Source organism: Aspergillus bombycis, assembly GCF_001792695.1.
Source record: "Aspergillus bombycis strain NRRL26010 chromosome Unknown contig00028, whole genome shotgun sequence".
NCBI lineage: Eukaryota > Fungi > Ascomycota > Eurotiomycetes > Eurotiales > Aspergillaceae > Aspergillus > Aspergillus bombycis.
The window spans coordinates 147616-171880 of record NW_019170030.1 but is presented as its reverse complement, the minus strand read 5'-3'; the positions used below and the strand labels follow the sequence as shown (position 1 = coordinate 171880).

The 24265-nt window shown below is 47.6% G+C and overlaps 6 protein-coding genes across 6 annotated transcripts; 3 read left to right on the top strand and 3 right to left on the bottom strand.

Annotated features, from left to right (window-relative positions):
• Positions 1-667: 667 nt before the first annotated feature.
• ABOM_005015 (fungal specific transcription factor domain-containing protein) lies at positions 668-3241 on the bottom strand (the record flags this gene model as incomplete). Its single annotated transcript, XM_022532144.1, has 8 exons — positions 668-1140; positions 1201-1384; positions 1437-1612; positions 1661-1934; positions 1985-2541; positions 2599-2775; positions 2839-2910; positions 2998-3241. The coding sequence occupies 8 exons, from the start codon at positions 3239-3241 to the stop codon at positions 668-670; spliced, it is 2157 nt and encodes a 718-aa protein (XP_022390568.1).
• A 1064-nt stretch (positions 3242-4305) lies between these two features.
• Positions 4306-6025, top strand: ABOM_005014 (amino acid transporter; the record flags this gene model as incomplete). Its single annotated transcript, XM_022532143.1, has 6 exons — positions 4306-4431; positions 4480-4741; positions 4796-4987; positions 5043-5204; positions 5321-5553; positions 5606-6025. 6 exons carry the CDS (start codon positions 4306-4308, stop codon positions 6023-6025), a joined length of 1395 nt encoding a protein of 464 aa, XP_022390599.1.
• A 3447-nt stretch (positions 6026-9472) lies between these two features.
• On the bottom strand, positions 9473-11780 carry ABOM_005013 (uncharacterized protein; the record flags this gene model as incomplete). Its single annotated transcript, XM_022532142.1, has 5 exons — positions 9473-10019; positions 10088-10429; positions 10506-10982; positions 11040-11363; positions 11416-11780. 5 exons carry the CDS (start codon positions 11778-11780, stop codon positions 9473-9475), a joined length of 2055 nt encoding a protein of 684 aa, XP_022390563.1.
• A 2530-nt stretch (positions 11781-14310) lies between these two features.
• Positions 14311-16032, bottom strand: ABOM_005012 (FAD-dependent oxidoreductase; the record flags this gene model as incomplete). Its single annotated transcript, XM_022532141.1, has 3 exons — positions 14311-14895; positions 14958-15322; positions 15378-16032. The coding sequence occupies 3 exons, from the start codon at positions 16030-16032 to the stop codon at positions 14311-14313; spliced, it is 1605 nt and encodes a 534-aa protein (XP_022390494.1).
• A 4004-nt stretch (positions 16033-20036) lies between these two features.
• On the top strand, positions 20037-21343 carry ABOM_005011 (cytochrome P450; the record flags this gene model as incomplete). Its single annotated transcript, XM_022532140.1, has 2 exons — positions 20037-20371; positions 20434-21343. 2 exons carry the CDS (start codon positions 20037-20039, stop codon positions 21341-21343), a joined length of 1245 nt encoding a protein of 414 aa, XP_022390564.1.
• Positions 21344-21919: 576 nt separating this feature from the next.
• ABOM_005010 (uncharacterized protein) lies at positions 21920-23798 on the top strand (the record flags this gene model as incomplete). The annotated part of the gene is made up of 6 exons (XM_022532139.1): positions 21920-22254; positions 22314-22839; positions 22945-23280; positions 23344-23491; positions 23559-23569; positions 23628-23798. The coding sequence occupies 6 exons, from the start codon at positions 21920-21922 to the stop codon at positions 23796-23798; spliced, it is 1527 nt and encodes a 508-aa protein (XP_022390565.1).
• Between the last annotated feature and the right edge of the window lie 467 nt (positions 23799-24265).

Sequence of the window (24265 nt, the reverse complement as noted above, 5' to 3'; positions counted from 1 at the left end):
ATCGGAGATGATCCGCTTCGTGTGTAGTCCACGATGTCAGATATTGGAGAGACGACGAGCTCGACTCGGTCACTGGACAATCTGATCCGACGACGCTGGGTTGGATTCAAGCTACCTCCTCACCCGGCCTTCAGCCCCGGCAGATCTAGTCCCCACATTCTCGGTCTTAGCTGCCGGTGGCGCATCAAAGCGTGAGCACGTCCCTGGTTAAAACACGAGCCAATACATACGTGGAAAGGCTTTGGCTGGCTGGGCGGGCTGCGCCAAGCATCTGATAACCCTACGGCCTTTTCCTCCGATCCGCTACTTTGATTAGATGGCGGAGCATCGTCCGTAGTATTACTAGTTCTACTGACTCCATATCGGAGCAAATGCGGACGGTCTCCTAGTGTCAACCCCGGTGACCAGAATTGAGATATCGGAGTATTACCGCAGGGTGAAAATGAGGGGTCGTACACTACGGTCACTAGAGCATACAGAATGAGAAGCGAAGGAGAACGATGGCTGGTTCAGCTTAGTGGATGTTCCACAACAAGGGTCACAACCATGGGGACTCTACGAACGCTACGAAGAATAAGGGGGAAGAAACTTAGTGATATAAGTTGAATTGAAATGAGAAGGAATGGGATACAATGTTTCTAGTCCACTTTCTACACTTATTATATTGTCAGATATCCAGGTCGGGCAGATCATCAACGGAGGGAAACGGCCAAGTCAGACTATTAAGGTCTAAGGAGTTGGCCAGCTCCATCAACTGATCTGGCCGGAGCTCGTAATGTTGCTCAAAGCTTTCTGCGGATTTCAACCCCAGTGAATGGCTATGCTCACCCGATTCGACCACAGGAACCATGGGTACCGGACTGTCCCTCTCTCTCGATTCACGAGGGGCGTGTGCAGAAACGACCGTTGCCATATTCCCCTTCATCGCCAGCTGAGCAAGTTCACTATCTAATTGCTTCAACTCCGACCGGATTAACCTGGCAGAAAGGTTGCCGCGGGCGCTCATGTCATCCAAAATGGCGTACGCACGTTGTGACCAAGGTGAGTGATCTCGCAGCAGGGATGGATCAATTGCAGCCGCCAGCAACAGGGAGATCGTTGCTGTAGATGCCGCATCCATGTCGAAAGGCAGAAAGGTTTCTTAAAAAGCTCATAGTCAGTGAGGACCATTTTATATATGAGAGAAGATAGACGGCCTACCCAAGATGCCTTGTTCTAGTAGGTTTGACAGGATTCTTAGAACCTGTTGGGAGGATTCCACACAGATGTGAAGGAGAGCCTTCACAGTCCCAGCTTGAAGCCAGTCCATCAACGCGGGGTCAGATAAGCCCAATTTCGATTGAAGAAATATATACAAAAGGGGCCTTGTCGTGAGAATGATACACTACATATAGTGGTGAGCAAGGTTCATAGCCATTACTTTGCAGATGTCATACCTGATGCTGAAAAATGTACAAATGTGCCGATATTCGCGAAGTACCACTCATCGAGCCATTGGTATATAGGTTGAATGAGTTATTCAATTGTTCGGTGACATGGGCAATGTCTCGGAGAACAGACTGGGTAGCGCTGAGATAGCGACTGTCGAGCTTTCCTTCGCTGCCATATACAGCTAACCTTTGGTTAGCAAACAAACGCGTCAAAGGTAGTGAGAACCCACTCAGGTCCACTTTTGCCAGGATTTGGCATAACATAACTTGCATCTCTAGGACATTCGAGCCTTGGATATGTGTGGAAATCGAAGGAAATGAAGCACTGATGCTCTCTTCTGAAATTCCCATGGGCACGCCTAAAAGAGACGACATCCGGCGTTCGAGGACGTAGCAAGTCCACCACACAAGGCTGCTCCGCTGCACATAGTCTTGATTAAGACAGATCCCATGCATTTCAGTATACATGCCATATCCGAGTGCATGACGAAGCGCACTACCAATCTAAGACTATCACCATCGGAGTCAATCGAACAACGGAGCTTCATTCTTACCATGCGATGGGCCGGGCCACGACTGTGGATGGACTGCAGATATAATGCAGCACAACACATGACCTGGATCATCTCAATCGGATCGCCGTCAAAGAAGTTAAAGTCCGGCATGCATTGCATGGCCTGGATGAAGTGTTCTGCGCCGACAGGGACCCGCGATCTGGTTGATTGAACCACGAATATTTTTCCGAACGCAAGAATCAGAAGATAGTGACAAAACCACAAAGGTGAAGACCGAGCTTCTTTCGCTGGATTTCGCTGGAATGCTGCAAACTGCTCCATGAAACGGTCCTCGTCAAATAGATAGAAAAGCTGTCCGCAGTGAAACTTGACTGAACTGATAAGATACTTGGCGTGTTCCGGTGTTGGAAGGTTCGAGACATCAAAAAGGTCCTGGGGATAGTTGGCTTTGTTTCCATCCCACTTGAGATCGTAAACATGATCGTCAAAAAGCAAACTGCTTGGATCGGGAAACAACGACGACCCTGTCAGTTTCTCGTGGGTCATCCCCAACACTCGCCGAGCGAAGGCCCAACTAGATGACGTGCCCATGAAAACTATTATACTAGTCAGAAAAGACACTTATGCTTTGCGACGCAAGTTGAAAGGCTCACCCGGTCTTCCCATAGGGCCTGGGACCCAGTCTGTGATGTGAAAAGCTAGTGGATTTGTCAGAGGCGCCTTGACTTCCACCCCACCTTGGCTTCTGGATGTCGTTGTAGTAGCATGTCTGAAGTGCAGGCCTTGGTCTTCGCTCTCGGCTGATGATAGCAATGATGTTGCGTTATCACCTAGAGAACGCATTAGTGGCCTCGTGTCAAGTCAAGGATCGACCCGCTTAAAATGACACTCACATGGGACGATGGTAGGCTGTTTAGAGGTCGACTCCAAAGCCGCCGGTTGGTTCACTCTATGCTGCAACGTAGCTAGTCGGTCGTGGAGGCTATTAATATATCTGTCTCGATTGGGGCCATTAGATTTGGAGGCGGATGATAGCAGATGGCTTCACCCACCTTCGTGTGACCAGAACCGTTTCCGACAGGCTCTCGAAATGACAGGCTGAATTCCGTTTGCTACACTGGTCGCATGGGTGGGAGCCAGTGCATCTAATCTTTTGGTCACGGCATCTTCTGCAACTGTTCGCTCGTTCAAGTTGTCATTAGCATATAGCTTCCTGGGCCTGGGGAGGACGTACGCTCTAGTCACACGCTTACTTGCTCTTAACGAGCGTCTTTCCGCAGCATCTCTGGGAGGCATCTTGCCTTAAGGAACCGTCAGCTTCGAGAAGAAGGGCTATGGATTGAGGAGGATGTTGGCTCGCGTGGGGGCGCGGATGGAGTGGAGCGGCGATGGCTGGTGAGTACGGAGACCCAAATGCGGGGATATTAGCGGGCAGACTGATGAGAAAAACTTCGCAGATTGGCGATATGATGTTTGTGAGACAATACGAATAGCTTCCTGTAGTTAATCCACCCGGCCGATTACTGTCGAGGCAGGTGTCTCCGAACTAGTACCTCGTACGCATCCCGATGCCGGCGATAACTGTCAAAGACCGGGGGGCGAACTTCTTCATGCCGTCAGCGGCACAGGTTCTCGGGCCCAATCGAATGAATCCACGCCTAAGGTCTGGGACTCTGGGGAGGGGGAGAGGCTTACAATTGAGGAAGGTTTCGAGTCTTGTCAACGGAATTCCCACCTGGCATCGGATATAAAGGCCGTAGCGCGAAGTCCCACTCACCCCACATAGACGGAGACAGGCCAACCACATTCGAGACGAGTTTTGGAGCAAGTCAACTTGTGGATCTTCCCCGGTTCATCTGGGGGATGCCGTGTCTCGGCAACGGCATGGGGTATCAGACCTGCTGCCCCTGGTAGTAACCCCAGATTCCCCTCGCATAGTCTCTGTGGCTCGCTGGCTCTTGGAAAACAACTTGACATCTTCTGCCCTATGCTTAGGGACAAGCTCACGGGCTCAAGTTCCCAATGCGTGTTGCTTTTGAATTGGCAATCGATTACTTTTCTGCGCTCTTACCATAGTTGCCATGTACATGTATGGTCGAGCTGGGAGATATGAAGGTCATCATCTCATTTGCTATTCACACCACCCAATGATAACTATCGATCTACTAAGGGTATGTCTTTCCGGTGTTACCGGAGAATCCTAAGCACGAATAAGGTTCCTGAATCGTATATAAGGCCTCCACCAGTGTTTCAGTACCAAGAGATTTATCTTTTCCTATCCCATATCACAATGTCTACCAGAAGCCCATTTATCCCCATTCACATATTCTAGGCAACAAACCTTCTTCAAACGATATACCATGTCGGAGCTTAATGATCCCAAAGCGGATTTGACGGAAAAGTCGTCGAGACCTCTGGATGCTCCTCCCATAACACAAGATGCAGTCTTTGGCGAGATCACTGAAGCAGGGCCGAATTACCGAAATGTAAGTACGCTGTATGCAACTCGTACTCAAATATCTAATGATCGATAGGTTGGATGGCTAGGAACCGTGGCTCTCATGATGAAGACCCAGTTTGGCCTTGGGGTTCTTTCCATTCCCCACGTCCTTGATTCACTGGGGCTAATCCCAGGCATTATATGCCTGCTTGCGATTGCAACCATCACCACCTGGTCTAACTACGTTATCGGCACTTTCAAGTTAAAGCATCCGGAGGTGTACGCCATCGACGATGCAGGGGAATTGATTTTCGGCCGAGTAGGCCGCGAGGTCCTGGGTATCGGAGTTTGCATCTGTGGGTCTTGAAGGAAGCCTGGTTTCAGCGTTTATTCTAACCTATACCTGTCAGACTGGATTTTCTGTTCTGGTTCTGGACTCTTGAGTACATCGATTGGGCTGAACGCAGTCTCAGCTCACGGGACATGCACTGCTGTCTTCGTTGCGGTCTCTGCAATCGCTTCATTCAGCATGGCCAGCATCCGCACCCTGGGGAAAATCAAATGGACGGCGTGGGTTGGAGTAGGGTCGGTTTTCACTGCTGGTTAGTGGGTTCCTTGTAATGGCCTGCTTTCAAGTACATACTCAAGGATCACTAGTTATGATGGCCACGATCGCAGTCGGTCTCCAGGAACGGCCTCCAACAGCGCCCAAGGGCGACGGGCCCTGGGTATCGGACTACAAGCTTGTTGGCCATCCATCGTTCACCCAGGCCATTACAGCAGTCTCCTCCATCGTCTTTGCGTACTCCGGTACTCCTGGTCAGTCTGCCCTATCCCTTTTTTTTCCTCGGAGCAGATTGAGTGACGAGGCCATTGGCCAAAGGCAATGCCATATTCCAATATCAACCTTCCGTGTGCTAATAATTGCCAATTAGGATTCTTTCCGATTGCGGCCGAGATGCGTAATCCGAAGTTTTACACAAGATCCCTACTTATCTGCCAGTCTGCTGTAACTTCAATCTACGTCTCGATTGGTATCGTCATTTATTACTATTGTGGCTCATACGTTGCATCACCAGCCCTTGGATCTGCCGGTACATTGATCAAGAAGGTCGCATATGGCATCGCCCTTCCTGGCCTGGTAGTCAGCACGGTGATTGTCCTTCATGTGAGTGACCCCAATGGTGAATCTCGACTTCTTCCTTTTTGATCAAGTATAGTTTTCAAGCAAATATATCTTTGTCCGCGTATTACGAGGGTCCGAGCATCTCACGGCCAACTCTTTCAAACATTGGGCAACATGGTTGAGCTGCACTTTGGCCACTACAATTTCATCCTACATCATTGCCAGTGCTATCCCCATCTTTGGCGATCTGGTTTCCCTCATCGGCGCCCTGCTGGGAACTTTCATGTCATTCCAGCCAATGGGCTGCATGTGGCTATATGATAATTGGAAAACTGGCCGGGAGCAACCAACCCTCAAATGGATACTGCTTGCATCTTGGAGCATGCTAGTCATCGTTTCGGGGTCTTTCTTAATGGTTGCAGGAACTTACGGATCCGTTGTCAATATTATTGCTTCTAGCAAGGCAACTCCTGGTTCTTCTGCGTGGTCATGCGCTGATAACTCGAACTCGTGAGCTTCGGCTTTGAAAAGGAAAGATTACATGGGCCTTCATTATTGTATTTCATACACTGGTTCCAGGATACCTCGGTCGCATCCCAAATGGAAGATACAGATTCCGCACTGCACCGGACTATTACCCCAGCGTAGATCCAAGGACTTTATCATTGTCCTCACAGGAATACAAACTGCGGAATAAAGCAATCTGTACACCATCACACTATCTATATCTATGGAGCATGAACAGTAGTGTAGTGGGGTAACCCTGCATCCCTCACGTGTCACTATAATAGACAGCCAATGTCCATGAGATAGCTCAATCAGCCAAGTTCTATATTCTCTTCATAGGCTTTACCGGCCGGCAGTGTAGGAATGTGTGACCGAAGACGCGAGTACTGAGTATCTTAGGAGTGGTGTGACGGCCTACCTCCACACTATCGTAGAAGAAGAAGTATTAAAGAAGACGCCTTTGCATTTGCATAACGGTGAAGGGAAACCTAACTGACAAAGGATAGCGCAGCAGGACTCGAAGGCAAAAAGGGGTATTGGCTTCGATGACACTCAGATTGACCAGTTTCAGAAAAAGAGCTGCTTATATTCTTGCACATTCTTTTTGGCGCTTCATGTGGTGGCTTGAATCGTCCGAAATGCAACCCATGCATGTCAGGGCAATAAAGGTTTTCAAGCACTCTCTCGGGTGGCCAAGTGTACGGCGAAGAGGAAGGCAATCTGTTCCTAGTATACATACAATCATGTTAACGTTAGTGTGCGTTAAAATAGAAACACAAGAGAAATCTGGCGTGACATGCGGTAACAGCTAGAGACTTTGGGATAGACCCTATCCATGACGCCTCAAAATTCTAGACAGTAGGGAATATCATACGATTTGTTGTTCGCAGGATCGATTCCAGTATTTTCCCTCCTTTGCTGTATTAAATACACTCTCTCAGCCCTCTAGCGCTATATACCTAGACTCCGTACTCAAAATTCAACTGGTGCGTCGCTTTTGGTGTCGACATGCTTTTCACAGGTATTATACAGACATATAGAATATCCACGGCCACAGCCCACCACGGTCTGCTCCTTGGCAAAGAAATAGGGATAACCCCGAACCTATTTTGTCTTTACTAACGCTCCTGAATCGTAGAAGTGAATCAACCAACCACAGTAGCTCGATTTGATCGAACTATTCTAGGACCGGCACAACTTCGGACCAGTGGAGCTGAAAACAAACCTGACTCACGTACCAGTGAGGCGAGTACGCATTACACATCTCATCTGGTAATTGATAGACTACGGCTACTGCCAAGCCTCAGACAGAGGGCTAAACATGGCCTGTGGGGTTGCTTGAGGGTGTATCTCGCTAAAAGAAGAAAGATGACAAGGCAACCGGGTGACCTTACCTGACAGCCAGCCTGTTATGGAGCCCTGCGAATTGGGATATTGCTTGATTGGCAACTGTTCATCATCATTTACTATTTCTGAGGAAGGGTATGCTCCGTACCCAGTGATATGATCATGTCTGATCGTCGCCATAAGCGGCCATGGTCAGTTTTCTCTATCAAATCTGTGCCTCGTGATTCGATCACCACCACGACATAGTTCGGTGGGCCTGTATGCACCGGCCCCGAGCTAACAGGCGTCAGCTGCATGGCTTTTCGTCGTATACCCTGCTCATCTCGCTTGTTCTATTAGATGGCAAAGCGAACACTACCTTAGTTTAGGACTCTGGCAATACTAAGCCTGTGTGGGCATAGGGTAGACAGTTTTATGCATGATCCTGGTAAGGAGTGCTAATGTGTAGGAAGAACAAAATTATAAATTCCGTACTGTGTAAGCGAGTTTCGCCCTATTTGCTTTTTTTTCTCCCTTAAGATTAGGGAGAGACACGCGTAATGAAAATGGAATAGAGCCAGGCATCATGAAACCGCCATGAAGTCAGAGTTTTACAACCACCGTAGATCAGCCTGAATATGATGATTAATTTCACCTAGTCATCGAATTAGTGATAGGAGGATGAGACGTCTCGAGCCGCCAACATTGGAAAGAAGGCCAAGTGTCAGTAAGGGGCAGATATGTGCTCCCAAGGTTCTCTCCTGGCCTCAAGGTTCTCATTTTCGCTCTCTGGATATAATATAAAAATGCTCGACACTCTTGCAGCGACAATGCCTTGGAATTTCTTTCTGCTTTCTTTGGCCTTCGTTGCAAACCTTTCTGCTACATGGTGATCAGCGTGTACGGCATGCCTCCGTGATGAAGGAACGACTAGGCGTACCACCCACTTTCACTTAGTGTCCCCATCGAGGGCCCATGCCAGGCAAATATGGCGGATAGCGCGTCCTTGTTGCCTTCTTTTCTTTACCATCTGCCCATGTGGAGAAACAGTACCAGGATTTCAGGTCCAGTCTAGTGTCAGCCTCGCTACGACTCAACACCCTCCGAGCTTCACCCACCATAGGCCCCCATCCCCACAGCGCGATACGAACCAAGTCATGAGTCGGATATAGAGATTGCGATGAAGGATCCGAGCGGGATTGGCCCATTTTTCCCAGCGGTTCTCGCGGGTCGCGGTCATTAAACAATGAAATCAACATGTCCCGGTCCTCTCCGTGGCAGTCCAGCGATGTATAAATAGTGGCCTCCATGCCTGTCTAATTCAATCCATTCACCATCCATCATCATCATCATCAAACCAAGCTCCTCAAGCCTCATCACCAAGCTTCAACCCTTCAATCAACCAAACAAAACCACCTCTTCCTCTCTACAACCAGAATGTCTCCCTGTGCTTGCAACTGCTGCAGTGGAAACTGCTCTAGCTGCTCTTGCTCCTCTTGCAGCGTGAGTCGAATGTATCTTGGATCACCGTCAGCCCGTCTAACTCGATTTTCATAGCATTAAATGACACAATGTCTACCTGCCACATCCTCATCGAACAGGCGCCTCAACCGACCTCTCCGCCGCCAATTCCGGGCTGTATTTCGGGCCTGAACGACCGATATGGGTTTCGATAATGGGATGAGAACTTGTTTCGTCGGGGTAGCTTGGGCTTTACATCACATGCTGTTTCGTTATTCGTTGGTCTCTTGCTTATGAGAATGTTGTATCACACACACTGTCGTTACAATCATGCGCGCTTAGGAATATGATCATAGCTATGGTACCAAACTTTCTTCCTTGGTCTTGCTTGCAAACGTAGCTGCGAGGAATGTGGGATGGGAATCGGAGGCGGAGTCAGGGCTCAAGCTGACTGATACCCTACTTTTGGGCGCCCCACTGGCATGCATGCTCTTCACCAGAGATTTGAGATTCAGGACTTCAGCTTTACTACGGCTAAAATATCCCCCTTCCCTTTCCACTGCGACGTATTCAAGCTGTAAGATACGACATTCAATATCAAGGTCATGGTTATATAAAAGCGTAAATTCAATACTGCCTGCACCGTACCACTAACTATCCATGCAACCTAGATATGAACCTCGATTCTCTCACCAAACAAAGACGGCGACCCGGCATACTTCACAGATTGGACCGTCCAAGCGGCAGCTCTAACACTCCAAGTTGCCCCATGAACTCGCTCGTTATGGTCATCCAGGTTGAATGTTTCGAAGTCGTAGAAGAAGTCCGTGTTCCTCACGACACGGAGCCAGCCATCCCGTCCTTGCTGCATGTTGGCGAAGACCTTGGAGAAGGGGGCCCACCAGGCGTTACGCCAGCTTCCGTCCCACCACTGCGAGATGTGCAGGACGTTCGTGGACGGCCGGAAGGAGACATGCAAGCACAACCGATACCCCTCATCGTCGTAGAAATTGATGTTGGCGTTTGCATCGCCTGAGTTAGGGCTGTCCAATCCCGCTAGGAGTCGGGCCATATCTAGCCGAAAGAGGAATTCCTGGTGGTTGGAGTTGGTTGCCTGCAGTCCATCCCCATTCAACGTCAAGGTGTAGCCCGTACCAAGGCTTACCCTGTCCAGCTCACTGGTGATCCTGGCCAAGGAGGTTGTGGTTGGGTGACTGGGATTTTGTCTCAGCCGTTACTGTCTGTCGCACCAAATGGAAAGGAGAGAGAGGGAAATACGAACCCTGTCGACATCAACCACTGACCGTGGCCCAACTGGTCCCTCATCTTCTTCTTTTTCCTCCCTAGCCCGGTGCCGCCGCCGCTTTCATCCCACCCGGTACCATCATCCTTGATAGGATGGGGCGCCGGATCGCGAGGGTATACGTAAGCTTCCATGCCCCTCTCCATGTTGGTGTCTTCATCAGTCGGGGGAGAGGGTCTCGGTGGTGGCGGCGGGTCATCCTTCTTCGGGGTGGGATCATTCAACAGATCCACGCCATCATTCTCCCAGTCATCAAACATGTGTTTAATGTCGTCTTCGGACTTGCCGTGCTGGATCGCGTCCACCAGATTCTTCACGATCCTGGATTCGGGTCAGTGTCGGGACTGTGTTCGGAGTCATCAGTGGGTTAGGGCCAACGTACGTCTCCATGTCATACTCGGACAGACCCTCCAATCCCTTCTCGGCCAACATCTTCCCCATACTGACTGCCAGCTGGCCAAAACCCTCCGCCATCAGCTCCTCGACGATAAGCTCACTGAACGCACCTGATAGCCCTTCCAGCCCCACGCCGGCGATCAGGGTCAGTTCCGCCACCAGGACGCGATAGATGGTGATCGCGGTCACCTCATTGCGCATCTTCGGATTGCTGATGTGCTGCCCGATGGCTTTCTTTGCGTACAGGCCAGCATAGCCCGTGACTCCCGAGGCAACAGCTGCCCCGACTGGCCCGAGCAGCGCGCCGCCGACCAGGGCTGCCGCCAAGCAGATGGTCGCGTAGGTACATTCGGCTGCTGCACGCACGGCTTCGTCATGGTCCCCCTCCAGTTCATCGATACCCGCCACAATATATCCAATCAGGGGGATTTCCTCTAGCAGTCGGAAGAAGGGTCCTCGCAGATCCCAGGTGCCCGCGCTTTGATCGAGTGATCAGCCTATGGGTCGGTGAGATTGGGACGGGACAGGTACTTACGGATCCTCCATGGCGAGTTCACCCTCGTCAGTGATGCTCACCCACTCGTCCATCAGCTGCCAGCAGTTGATCAGATGGTATGTGTGGTGCCAGTCCTCCAACTGGCCAATGAGCGCCCAGTTAGAGTTGAGGCCGAGCTCGATGGCGCTATGGCTGAAGTTGCCGTCTTTCTTCCTCTTGAGTATGCCATTCTCATTGGTCAGGTGCTTGTCCAGGTCCAACGAGGTCGGGCACAATGTCCCGTAGCGAGTGAACGCGAAGCCGTGGAGGACTGCCGGAAATTGCAGCGTCAGGTGAGTCAGTCGCGATCGGACATTCTTGGGGCTGGCGTTGGCTTAGTTCCTGAATGCAGGATTGACAGAAACAGAACACTTACGGGAGTTGATAGACCAGGTCTCCCTTGTCGTTATGGAAGATCAAATCCAAGGCTAGGGTATTCAGCCGGTGGTTGTAGCTGCCGTCCATGGTGCAGAGCAGGACCGCCCCGCCAGCCGTGAGCTCTAACTTGGATGAGTACCCCGTCAGGTACTTGCATTCAATTAAGGAGCCCAATAGGGGGGAGCCCAGCAGGAACCGCCCAGTCGGCTGGTCGACGCCGATATACCAGTCGAGCGTGACCTCCCGGTAAATCCATTGCCCATGTTCATCCTTGCAATCCGCGCAGAGGTTGGTGATATGATCGCCTGCCGCCGTCTTGATGCTGCGGAGGTGGATGTTTTTGGAGCTGGTGGTGAACCCCATATTGAGTGCTGCGATGGATGAGAATGAGGAAATGCGGAGAGCAAGAGGAGAAAAGGATCTAAATATACCAGAACGAGGGGCAGATGAGGCTCGCTGGATGTGGTGGATTCTGTATCACCAGCTGAACAAGCAGCGGGCAGCAGCTGAAGTGGCTTGAAGAGGCGTTCATGCTACTGGATCTATGGAGAGTGACTAGGCCAACTGCAGGTAGATTCAACTATACTAGGCCTCTTCAGGACTGGATAGGCTCAGCCAGTGTCATAACGGCGGCTGTGCATTGATCCACTCGATCCCTCGCTTCCATGAGTCTACACTCTAATTGCAGTTTAGTTGCGTATCTTCTGATCCAGGTGAGGGTTCTTCTTGGATCCATCGGGCTTAGTTCTCTTGTCGCCCTATCCCCAAGCAGCTGAACTCGTCTAATCTTCACCCAGTTGCCCTGCACGACCCCCACACGCTTATTCCCTCGCTTAAAATTAGTCTACATATACTCCTCGTTTGTTTTTCGAACGATCTTGAGGTATCAGTCAGCAGAATATTTCTAATCTTGAAACCTCGGAAGGTACCTCAGGAGAGGTGGGCTGCGTACGGCAAGTCCACTTGGCGATTAAGAAGATCAGGAGCCGCCCTTTAGGGTCAGAAAAACATTAGCAGGTATCATGAAGGAAAACAGAACACCGATCACGCAGAAGATGAATTGTCGCAAAGAGAGCCTGGAACGAGATTAAGCGATCTAACCGAATCTTATCTAGAAAAACCAGGTAAATATGGGGGGATTTCCGGTACTGCGGAAGCCTACGGATTAAGATTGATTGCAGCCTGAATATGAACGGTTTTAGCCCTTGAAAGACATACTACAGTTTAAACGGTTCATGAGACCATTTATGATAGTACCCTTGAGTTCACTAGTTCTTGTTTCTATTTGTATGCACTCTTATCTACTTTTCTGTACCCAGCCGCGGGGCTCGTCACTGCAATCCCATGTTCTGCTCAGGTAGTAGTACCTCGGCAGGATCTTCGCGGATAGCTCTCTATAAGATAATAGCTTTAGAGACTTCAGACCCTGTTGCATACAAGTTTAGCCAGTATGTTGACAGTAGAACAATAACGTCAGTTGCAGATACGTATATCATTTCATATAATTCCACTACATTTAGCTTGAATGGCGGACTTAACAGTTACTGTTCTCTTGTTCTAGATCGCAAGGCCTGTAAACACTGACGATTACCCGGATAGGACCCACTCTCATGCATCGCAGATACCCCAACAGATGTGGAGGCAGCACATGGTGTACTAGTATAGCGAATGTCTTGAGTCTATGCTGGCTACCCAGAAAACAACAACCTGAGCTATTCAGGCCAATAAAGGAACAACTGAGTGGTAGGCTTCAGGTTAGTATGTTCAGAACCTAAAGCCGTTAGCTTAGCTGGTTGTTCTTACCCAAAGGGCCCTATATAGCCACCGTCTAAGGGCCGTGGAAACAATTTACTAACAGAGACATATCGGCCTACAGTAAAAGTTGAAGATCTGTTTTACGGCTTGAGATTTCCAAATGGGCTAACATCTCAATGACGGTAATGTAAGAAATTCTGCACAATCACCCCCGGCTTGACGCACTCTTAAATCATTGTTCTGGAGCCTGTTTCCGTCTTACTTTTATGTGATCTATTTAACAAAGCACTCAACCACACACAAAATATTTGTTTACACTGTCAGAACTCCCACTGAGGAACGAAATCCAGGGGATAACCTCAAATATCGATTCCCAAGCCACTTCACATCACATGTGCTTTAGAGATGACGGAATCTGTCGACGCTTTCTCCCTATAATCTCTAGCCAGGATCTCCTCTCTCAGACCCCATCCCACAGCAAACGTGGCTGCTGGTCCGACTAGAATAAGGCATAACGGTAGAGCCAAAAAGATGTATAACCAGGGTAGTTGTAGCTTCTTTTCTTGGCTCACATCTTTCAACTCCAGGATAATCCAGATCACTGCGCTGCCAATACCGATCGTGTGGGCGTTTAAGGTTGCCTCCAAAGACCGAGAGTGAAACAACCTGTCCTGTCCAGAAAGCTCAAAATGTCTGCATACGGAGACGCCGACCGAAATTAAAACGGTCAGAACACATGATGCCCTGATCCATGGCAGATCGGCGGTTGGACGTCGTATTCTGTCATCGATGGTCGTATCCTGTACATAACTGGCCAGGAAGCGATGCAGGAGGCTAAAAGTAACGGGTATAAGGAGTAGCTGAAGCGAAGACCATTGCAAGGCCCAACCCCATAGTGAAGGTACGTAGAAGCCAACTATCAGTGCGGGGATCATCGACTTGACATATGATAATCGTATAGGACGGCTGTCAGGAATGAGACGTTTTGATGCAGAGAACAAATAGTAGAGTGTAAAGTAAGCTGGAACTGTTCTCCATAACCCTACGCTTGAGTGGGCTAGTAGAGAAGTTGGAAGGAAGCTGGGGGTGATGTTGAAATTAGCTTCTAAGTATCCTAATAGTATGAGGAGAAGAAGACTTACAAGCTCATGAAAGTTATGGCGTTGCAAAATCTTACGCTCTCCAGGGCCCAAATAGCCTGGAAAATTCCCACGTCTGCAATCGCGGAATAAACGTCCCAAGGACTCGAAGCTGGGGCCTTCCCGGGAGACACAATAATGCTCAAAGAGAAGCAAACCAGAAGCGGGACCGTCCAAACTAGTCGGCCAGATGGTATAATCGGGGACCCGATATAATGCCGCTTCCCAAACGGCATTGTCCCGGTACTTTGACGTTTGGGTAGAGGTAGAAACGATATACATTCTCCACCCACGCCCATGTCAGATATGAGATCTGCAAAGGCATCGATATAGTATTTGGAAAAGATTGGGCCAGTAATCTCATAGACCACATTATCTAGCGATTGCATCCGAGTCACCATCTCTGATAGCGTACAAATAAGCCTCATCCTGGGTTTGCTCGCAGTTGCCCAGGAGCCCAATCTGGTTTCGATATTTTGAAGTTGCTGTTTTTCTGAGTTTTCCGCCATGTCAATTATTGCATTGGCCAAGGTTGCGGCACTTTCTATAGCGCAACATCCTCCTTGGCCAAGATTTGGAGTCATCTAACATCGGGTTAGTAGAAAGAGCTTATTGAACTCATATCAAATAGGCTGAATAATCGTACCTTGTGAACAGCGTCCCCTATACAAGCCACCCTTCCACAATTCCATCGCTCAAATATACCTTCTTCGAGAGGCAGATGGCTGCATCTAACAGTTCGTTGATATACCTCCTTAAACTGAGCTCCTGCGCAAACGTATTTGTTCATCAAAAATGCAAGGTCATCTTCCAAATGCTGATTGAAACGCGGAGCTTCAGGAGCGTAGTATGTTCGTTCCATCTTGACTCCCACGATCCAAAACACATGGTCCTTACAGCCAATAGTCAGGATAGAAGCCCCCTTTACAAAGACATTGTGCATCTCTCCTTCTCTGATCCCTGGAACTGAGCTTGAAATACCAAAGACACCGCGATATTGCGTGGCCATCCCTATATTGATTGTTAGAAACCGTGGAATCAGGGTGCCATCAAGCATTGCAGATACTCTTATTTTCAGATTGCAATGAATCGCCCAGCTGCATTACTTCCATGTGTCGACACATCTCTTTGTGGATGATACTGTGCACGCCATCGGCGCCAACAACGATATCACCCGTATAGGTAGAGCCATCAAGGCACTGCACAGTCGCTTCTGTGGAGGATTGCTGCATCCTGACCACTCTTTTACCAGTTAGAACACGGCTCTTGTCTGGCAACGTATTCCAAAGCACGTCCAGTACTTGCTGTCGCATAAGGAAAATCACTGGGTATCCATGGCTACCAGGTACATACTTAGCAACAGTGTACACCACAAGACAAGGGGAGAATAGGACCCACCGAACTTGAGATAGCTTGAAGGCTCCTGTGTATCCCAGCCGATGGCCTTTATCGTTCCATGCATAGTTGTTGATTATGGGTGTTGCGAGATCGGCAAGTTCATCCCACACACCGAGCTGGTCCAGGATCCGGGGGGAGTTACCGGAGAAGCCAATACTTGCGCCAACATTTGGAGCGATTTCCTCACGGGCCTCTAGAACAACAAAGTCAATGCCATAGGCAGCTAAGGCATGGGCAAGAGTCAGGCCAGCGATCGAGCCGCCGACAATGACCACTCGAAATTTGTGGGGGGTTATGTCCCCCGAAGTCGATCGCAATGGCATGTTAACTGAGTGCACTTGAAACAGCCTAGGTTTAAGTTGGCCACCGGCATACGGGTTAATATTAAATACTTCTTATATTCGACCCCTCTCTAAACTCATTTCATTTTACCGGTCACTTAACCGGGTTTTTTTTCCACGACTAATGCAGGACTGGGCGGCTAAGCCGATGTAACGTGGTCCAATAGAACAGCGGCCTCGTTTGTACGGAAAATACACCCAGAAGCCCCGTTTGTTCCCATACCCTATGGTCGTATGTACCAGGGTTATATAAAGCAACTACACGAGAAGAAGTATTATAGAAGAAGCCTTTGCATTTGCATAACGGTGAGGAGAAAAAAAGGTATCTAATCTGAAAGCCGAATAATTTCGCGATATGTTCACCAGCATCATCCAATATACTAGTACATTAATGTATCATATATCACTAAACAATCTTAGTGTAATCTCAGTTCTTACCTCAATGAGGTTTTACTAATATTGCAGTACTATGTACATCACACACAAAGGGGCGTTTACTAGATGCTATTAGTATATCTCTCGAATAGGAAGGAACTAAATACATACAGCCTAGACATCCTTATAGACTTATGTTATCTCTGAAACAAGAAGGAATTAAAAGTTTACATCCTATCCATACCTATCTGTCAGCCTCGAAATCCCCACATTATCAGTTAAGCAGGAACAAGCTTATATCCTTACTTGTCTTTTTTCAACTTCACCATCAACTTGGATGGGTCCTGCTATTGTAAAAGCAGTAAACATAACTGTAGACGGGATAGCAATGACCTTTATATTGCCGAAAGACTTGGTCCTTGCTGTCACAGGGGTAAAAAGGTAGTTCAAAAGACGAGTTTTGGAAAAAGACGAAGACTGAAATTTAGTTTACTATATGGGATTTTTCAAGCAGAGGGACACTATATACCAGGAATACTAAACTTATGAATACGATGGCTGAGCCAAGTAAAGGATAGAATGTGTCTCCGAAACTAGGATCCACATATCTGTCTGACATTCCAGCTTGTGTTAATAACAACTTAATACATTACATCGATTCTTCACTGCCAGTTACTCTTCGAAGACTGAGTTAAGCTGAAGAATCTAGGTCCTATTCTAATTCAGATCAGGTCATGTTACATGTACTGACAAAACATCGGCTTGCATTGAATTTGAGAAATTTACCAGACGTTCACAGTCAAGGATGACGGTTGATCTGACATCAGAATTCTTCAACCCGCGGGGGTCTTTTGACAGTCAATAATCGGCCGCCCAGCATGGTCCCCTCTGAGACAAAACACAAACTGCAAGGAGTCAAGGACTGGAGGTGGAGGCGCACGACCACTTCTTCATTTTCGGGGACTTTGCTGAAGACCACGAGGCATTTACCAAAACGCCTAAGCAAATTTTCTTCCTGTAAGCTCCCATGAAGTCTACATAGGTAATTAATAAGCGGCATCAAAAAAATAAATGAGCAGGGCCGAGTGTTCCTGGGGTTTTTCCCGAACACCAGCAAGAGTTTGCCCAAGTCTCCCGGCGGGTCAAATTAGGGCCCAGCCTCCACGATGAAGCTCTTGATGATTGTTTCCACAGTTCTCTTTGCTGCTTTTGTGGTGGCGGGATCAAAAGGAGAGAGGAATTATCAAGTTGAAAGGAGACAGGTAAAAAGGCGTGATGTATGAGTATACAGGCCAGGAGTCATGTTGTGTGGGGATACTAAGCTGACAAGAGAGTTGAAGAGAGTGCATGCGATGGAGATTTCGGCGTAAGCTATTACCTATCCCTTGAAAAGCGACTCTTTGGACGAGCAGACTAACTTAAGACGAGGTCTGAACAGAAATTGTGCCGTGAGGGAGTTTACGGAGTTGCCCAAGAACGTTGTGATGACTGTGGAATTAAATGCCCATTTTGAATCAGTGTCCATCTCGAAGATTACCACTAGCAGGATGATCCAGCAACCACTCAATTTCCGATTGTCAGGTGCAGAATTACTATCACAAGTGGTCCTATCGGTTGTAAATCGCAACCCTTGGCTAATGCGGCACCACAGATACTATTCGTACGACTAGAATTTTGGCTACATTCATGATAAGCGGCGAAGATATTACATCGACCAATAACATTCAACCGCACGAATCTTAGGATTTGTAGAATATCATAACCAGAATTATTGAAAAACGTTACTATTAACTAACAAGGCTTCTCAGTATTCGCACAGTGACACTGATTAGCCGCTGTTGTATATTGGACCCGTGGGCACTAGAAGACACCCACGAACCAACTAGAGTACCAAAGATGGGATATAAGACTACAAGGTGTCAGAGGAAGTACCACACATAGTATAGAGTAGTTATCACAGAAGGGATATATAAGATCACTCATTCACAGACTTCACGTAGTTCTTCGAGATCAATCCTATATCTTATCTGATAGCTATATTTGTACAGTACCTCTACCAGCTCAACTTGTTCGCACTTTTTAACTATGGAGTGTACGTACTCAATAGGCCTGGTCTTGCTACCTTGGACTGGGACAAATTTTGGCATCCGTAAGCGAGCTTCCCCCTTGCCTGATTTCAATGCATGTGTAGTCATTCAACGCTAACTGTAAGCGCGGTCTTTCCAAGATTCAATAGATCAGATGTTCTCTATTTACCGTGCAGTGCTTGGCATATTTTTTAATTCTTTGCGCGCAAAACTTCGAAAAATAGCCAGTTCTTCAACACCGACAAGTCAACCAACATGTATTATAACACCCTGAAAATAAAAAATATAATAAAAGAATCGCTCAAAGAATCTATTCGTGGAATAAATTTCAATACTGCTCAAGTTCAAACCTAACTTAAAAAAAAGTTCAATTTTCTGTACATATTTATACTTTCGATAGTGCTGGTTTTAAACCTTCAATCAGGACCGAATTGGTTCCGTGATATACGGCGGACTACGTAAATCGAAATTCCGGACAATATAAAATATAAGCCAAAACCTTGGTGTTTTACATAAAGCGACAACTAGTAGTTAACCACCACATACTTCTAAATCTATTTACTACCAGCTTCTAACAATAAAAATGTACTACCTCTAAATATTACTACCACTTCCGGAATACTACGATATAGTATTATACTAGGGCCCCAGGGTAACTAAAGATCTAGTATTATAATTTCTAAAAACAGGGTACTGATAGCCTCTAACAATAGGATACCAGTAAATTCTAAAGATATAGAACTGGTAGTCTTAAAAAGGCTATATAACATGGTAGAAAAGGCGGTATAGTATGTGGGAAATGGATTAGTCGATAATCCAGAACTTTATCTTATAAAAAAAGAATACAATTGGTTGAGTAGTATAGTAGATCTTAATAAATAGATCTAATTGGTTAACAAAACTGTGCGTTGGTATTGGTAAAGTTGGCTACTAGTAGTTGGCTTCAATTTAGTCCGCCGTAGTTATAAGCTTTTAAAAACTGGCCATTGTCAATAAGCTTGTACACGCGAAGAAAAAGAAAAGGTGCCAAATACTGAAGAACATTCTACATGCACTAAATCACATCTTCTAGGAGTTCGGATGCTTAGAATCGGGCCCCGATTTATGGTCTCTTCGAAGTTACTCTAAAACACGGCCACCCAAGAGGCTTCCATATCCACAGTATTCAGACACGATGAGCATGTTGGATAAGGCGCCGTTTGCCGTATTAGCCATTGTAATAATTTTATTGGCTCTTTTTCTGCGACCGAACACACAGAGGCCAAAAAAATATCTCGAGCCACCTTTGATCTCAAGCGCAGTCCCCGTGGTCGGCCATCTAGTTGCATTCGCCTACTATGGACTTGGGTATTTTCCACTGCAGAGGTACAGTTGCTAGGTATGATAGATAATGCAGTTCTGTGCGCTAATATGTACAGCGCGAAAACAACGTTCCCCGTCTTCAGCATAAGAATCCTGTTCCAAAAGGTGTACATCATAAGGTCACCGGAGCTAGTCTCGGCGGTTCAGCGCAGTTATCGCACCATGTCTTTTGACCCCTTGATAACTCGCACTGCAAAGTGTGTTGGGGGCATCAATGGGCCTGGTCTGCAACTGATTCGTGAAAAATCATCCCAAGGCCAAGGGCTCGGGCATCAAACAACAGCTACTATGCGTCACACGCTCATGGGCGAAGGTTTGGACCAAATGAACAAGACGATTATCCCTTGTCTGCAAAGGAGCGTCCAAGATTTGAAATATAATCGCGGCGGACTTGATCTCTTTCAATGGTGTAGTCGCACACTCACAATCGCCACGACGGAGGCGATTTACGGGTCGCTAAACCCCTACCGTCGTGTCATTGCCCGCGAAGCCTACTGGTAACTCGAAAGCCACCCTGATCCCGTTTGGGCGCCTTGGTCACTAATCAGATAACGTATAGGGAAATTGAGAAAAGTTTGAATTCCCTCATGATGGATGTCGCACCGTGGCTGTTCGCACGAAAGGCTTGGCGGGGGCGAGAGTATCTTGCCAACGCTTTTATCGAGTATTTCAATGCAGGTGGTCACTTAGAATCGTCACAGATGGTGTACACGAGATGGAAAACACAATACGATGCTGGCGCGACATTGGAGGATATTGCTCGTCTCGAAATCGTGATGAGTCTTGGGATTCTCTCTAATACGGTTCCTACCTGCTTCTGGGTCATCTTTGACATTTTTTCTCGCCCAGATCTGCTCAAAGAACTAAGAGAGCAAATACAACAGAGTTCACTGTCTGTCGACTGCGACGGTGTCCATACGGTCGATATGGCAGCAGTTCAAGACAACTGTCCGCTGCTGCTTGCATCATTTCAAGAGACACTTCGGGTTCGCTCAAACTCAGCTCAGTTACGAGTGGTTCACAGGGAAACCGTCTTAGATGAATCATGGCTGATCAACGCTGGCTCTGTACTTGTTATTCCGGCTGCAGTGATTAATAAAAGCAAATCGGCATGGGGACCGGATGCCAACGAGTTCAATCCTCAACGATTCATAACAGGAGCTCCAAAAAAGAACAAAGCATCAGCCTTTATGTCATTTGGTATATCCCCAAACATGTGCGCTGGTCGGCACTTAGCGGCGGGTGAGATCATGGCTCTTATGGCGATGTTGATCATGCAGTTTGACATCTGTCCTCCTGAGGGCACCTGGCAAAAGCCACCCACCAATGTGAAAGCAATGGCTGCATCATTGAGCCCACCGGCGGATCAATATTCCGTGATCATTCAAGAGAGAGAGGAGTTCAAAGGGGTGAAATGGAAGTTTGTGGCTGCATCGGGAAGGGGAAGGCAGAATTTGATCGTCGGATGAAGCCCTTGCATCGAGTCCAGATTTCTACTACTAGTAGTATCTTCCAAGCTGCAACCCTTAACCTTAGCGGTCCTTACCTATCCCATGCTGACCGCCACAACCTACATACATTATTGGGGCATAAGTGTACATCCGAAGATCCCCGAGCTGATCGTTACCTTTAGCGGTCCTGCTTATTACGTTCTCCCCTCCATGACTAGGTAGTTACCTGGAGACTTTTAAGTTGTTCTCCCTGCAGACCCAAATCGATCTACATAGATCTGTAATTCCGGCCGACCAAGGAGGACGCATAGAGGTTCCCAGGTTCATACGAATATGAAGGATTATAAGCTTGCTAACTTCAAGTTCGTCGCCTTCTGAGAGAGAGTCTTGGAATCGCGTCGTTTGTTACTTGGACTCATCTGATTTATCATATATAACCTCTGAAGAGGTAAGCATGATAAGTGAAGAAGAACGGTTACTTCCAAGGGAACGAGAGGTGTAAATGATTTCGAATACTGATGTACACCGCGCCATTTGTCGAATGCTTTCATACCATTTGGTTCAAGAATAAATGTCATGGGAAACATTCCGATCATGTCGCTGGACCTTCCGATGGTACTCCAGAGTGGACTCTGGGCTATTGTTATCCTTCTACCGCTACTTTGTGGTCTTTGCGTCGTCCTCCTCCTTCAGTTTAACAGACAGGCGCCCTTTCCTGACGGAGCGCCACGGCCACTCGGAGAGGGCTATCCTATTCTCGGCGTGCTACGGTTCTTTTCAGACCGGTACAGCATGTACGTCGATGGCATTTCTTTCTCTAAAACGGGAAACTTCAGCTTTTATTTTGGCAAACATCAGATTGTTGGGATTTCGGGTCTCGAAGCCCGCAAGGTTTTCTTTCAGAGCAAATCAATGGACTTGAGCCAAGGGTTAGTAGCTTGAAGTGCAGTTTTCCTCAGAAACCTGATATCAGCTTACCTTCGCAAAGTTACACACTTCTCCTAGCTACAACTCCATCCTTCGAGGCCTCACCCCGTCCTCCTGATGAAGCGCTTCATTCGTCCCAATGGTTTCGTAATACTCTTGCCGGCATGATGTCAAAAGACAACCTTGTGGCCAATCTCCCGCGCATGGTTAACGACATCAACACTAATTTCAAGAATGCGGCAGACCCCATTACCAACACTGGCATTATTGACATCTTTGACGAGATCAGCTACATTGTGTACCAGTCGACAATGCGAGTCATCGGTTTCAACAAGATAGCCGACTCGGAGGAGCTCTGTAGCACGACACTCAAGTTATTCGAACGTATCGAAGATGGGACTTCTCCATCGCGCATCATTTTCCCATGGCTGCCCACCCCAGCTTTTCTTCGACGACTCACTGCAGGCATAAAACTATATCAAACCTTCAAACGACTTCTTCAAGTGCGAGAAGACTGTGACCAAAAGATTGACGATGCGTCACAATCGCTCGCGAACAGCGGAACCCCCATTAAAGAGATTATTGGCGTGAGTGGACCCAACACCCACAGATCAATCTTAAGCCAAGCTCAATGATGGCGCATTCTGATCAGATGGGTTTGCCTCGAATGCTAACAGAGGGATTCTTATCAGTTTGTACTTGGTACGTTGTTTGCAAGTCAAGTCAATACCCCAATCTGTGCTGCCTGGCTGCTGGTTTATCTAGCTACAAATCCACACTGGCTCGATCTAGTGCGTACTGAGGTCGACTCTGTACTAAAGAAGCATGGGGCCCCAGACGAGACACCTCAAGAAACTTTTGGCCGCCTGAGCATTGACGTGTGGGAGTCTGAGTTTCCTCTGATACAATTATGTTTGCGTGAGTGTATCAGGCTTCATCTTGCTGGATCAGCATTCCGCAGAAATATCAGCGGCAAAAGTGTCCCAATTGGGAGTACTGGAGAGGTCATACCGAAAGATGCCTATCTTGTTAGTATTGATTATCCTGAAGCCTGCGCTTTGCACGAACCCAAGGCCTGACATGCTGGACAGTTTTATCTCGTTGACGAAGTTCATTTCAACCCAGATATCTACCCTAATCCAAACCTGTGGGACCCTGGTAGATATCTCCCAAATGGGTCTCAAAGCAGTGATATTCCACTCAGTTATCTTGGTTGGGGAGCCGGCCGGCATCCATGCGGTAAGCTGGGATCTCAACTATTGCAAATGAACAGAATCAACGGCTAATCTGACGCGGTCTCATGCAGTGGGTATGAGAGTAAGTATATTAAAGCCTACCAATATTGTGATTGCCCAGCTTACACCACTCGTCTCAGCTTGCCAAGCTCAGTGTGGCGATTCTTATAAGCAGTTTTGTTTCTACGTTCACGTTTACACTATGCAATGACCAAGGCGAAACCGTCGCTGAGCCGCCGATGCCAGACCGCAAGTTGCATAGTCCCCGCAAACCATCTGTTCCTGTCAAGTTGAGGGTCAAACGCATATAATCATCAAAATAAACTGTAAGCTTATGGTTTCCCTTTCAGTTGCCAGATATAAGGGTTCCGTAATCCATTGGTCTTCCTCGTCCTTACTTTTCCTCGCAAATGAACCTTTGACATCTGCAGTGAGATTTAGATGTCAGTATACGTACCTAGCTTGGCTGTGGGTATCCATGAGGACCAGTTTGGCTTACAGCTTCACTCTACATGCTTGGAATAGGCGGTGTGGGATGAGAGGTCCACATAGCTGTACACTATTAAATAATGTTTTCTTTCTTTTCTAATTTAGGAAACAGACGGCTCCCAGTAGCTCTGCACGATAAGGAATTAAGATTGTTACGACGGTTTATGCTCGGTTCGAGAGTTTCTCAAGAAATGATCTTACTGAATCTCCTACTATCCACGCTGCTGAGAGCAGAGAAACGTACTCATAACCCGTGTCAGATCGTATGGTCAAATTATCCTACTGTGTC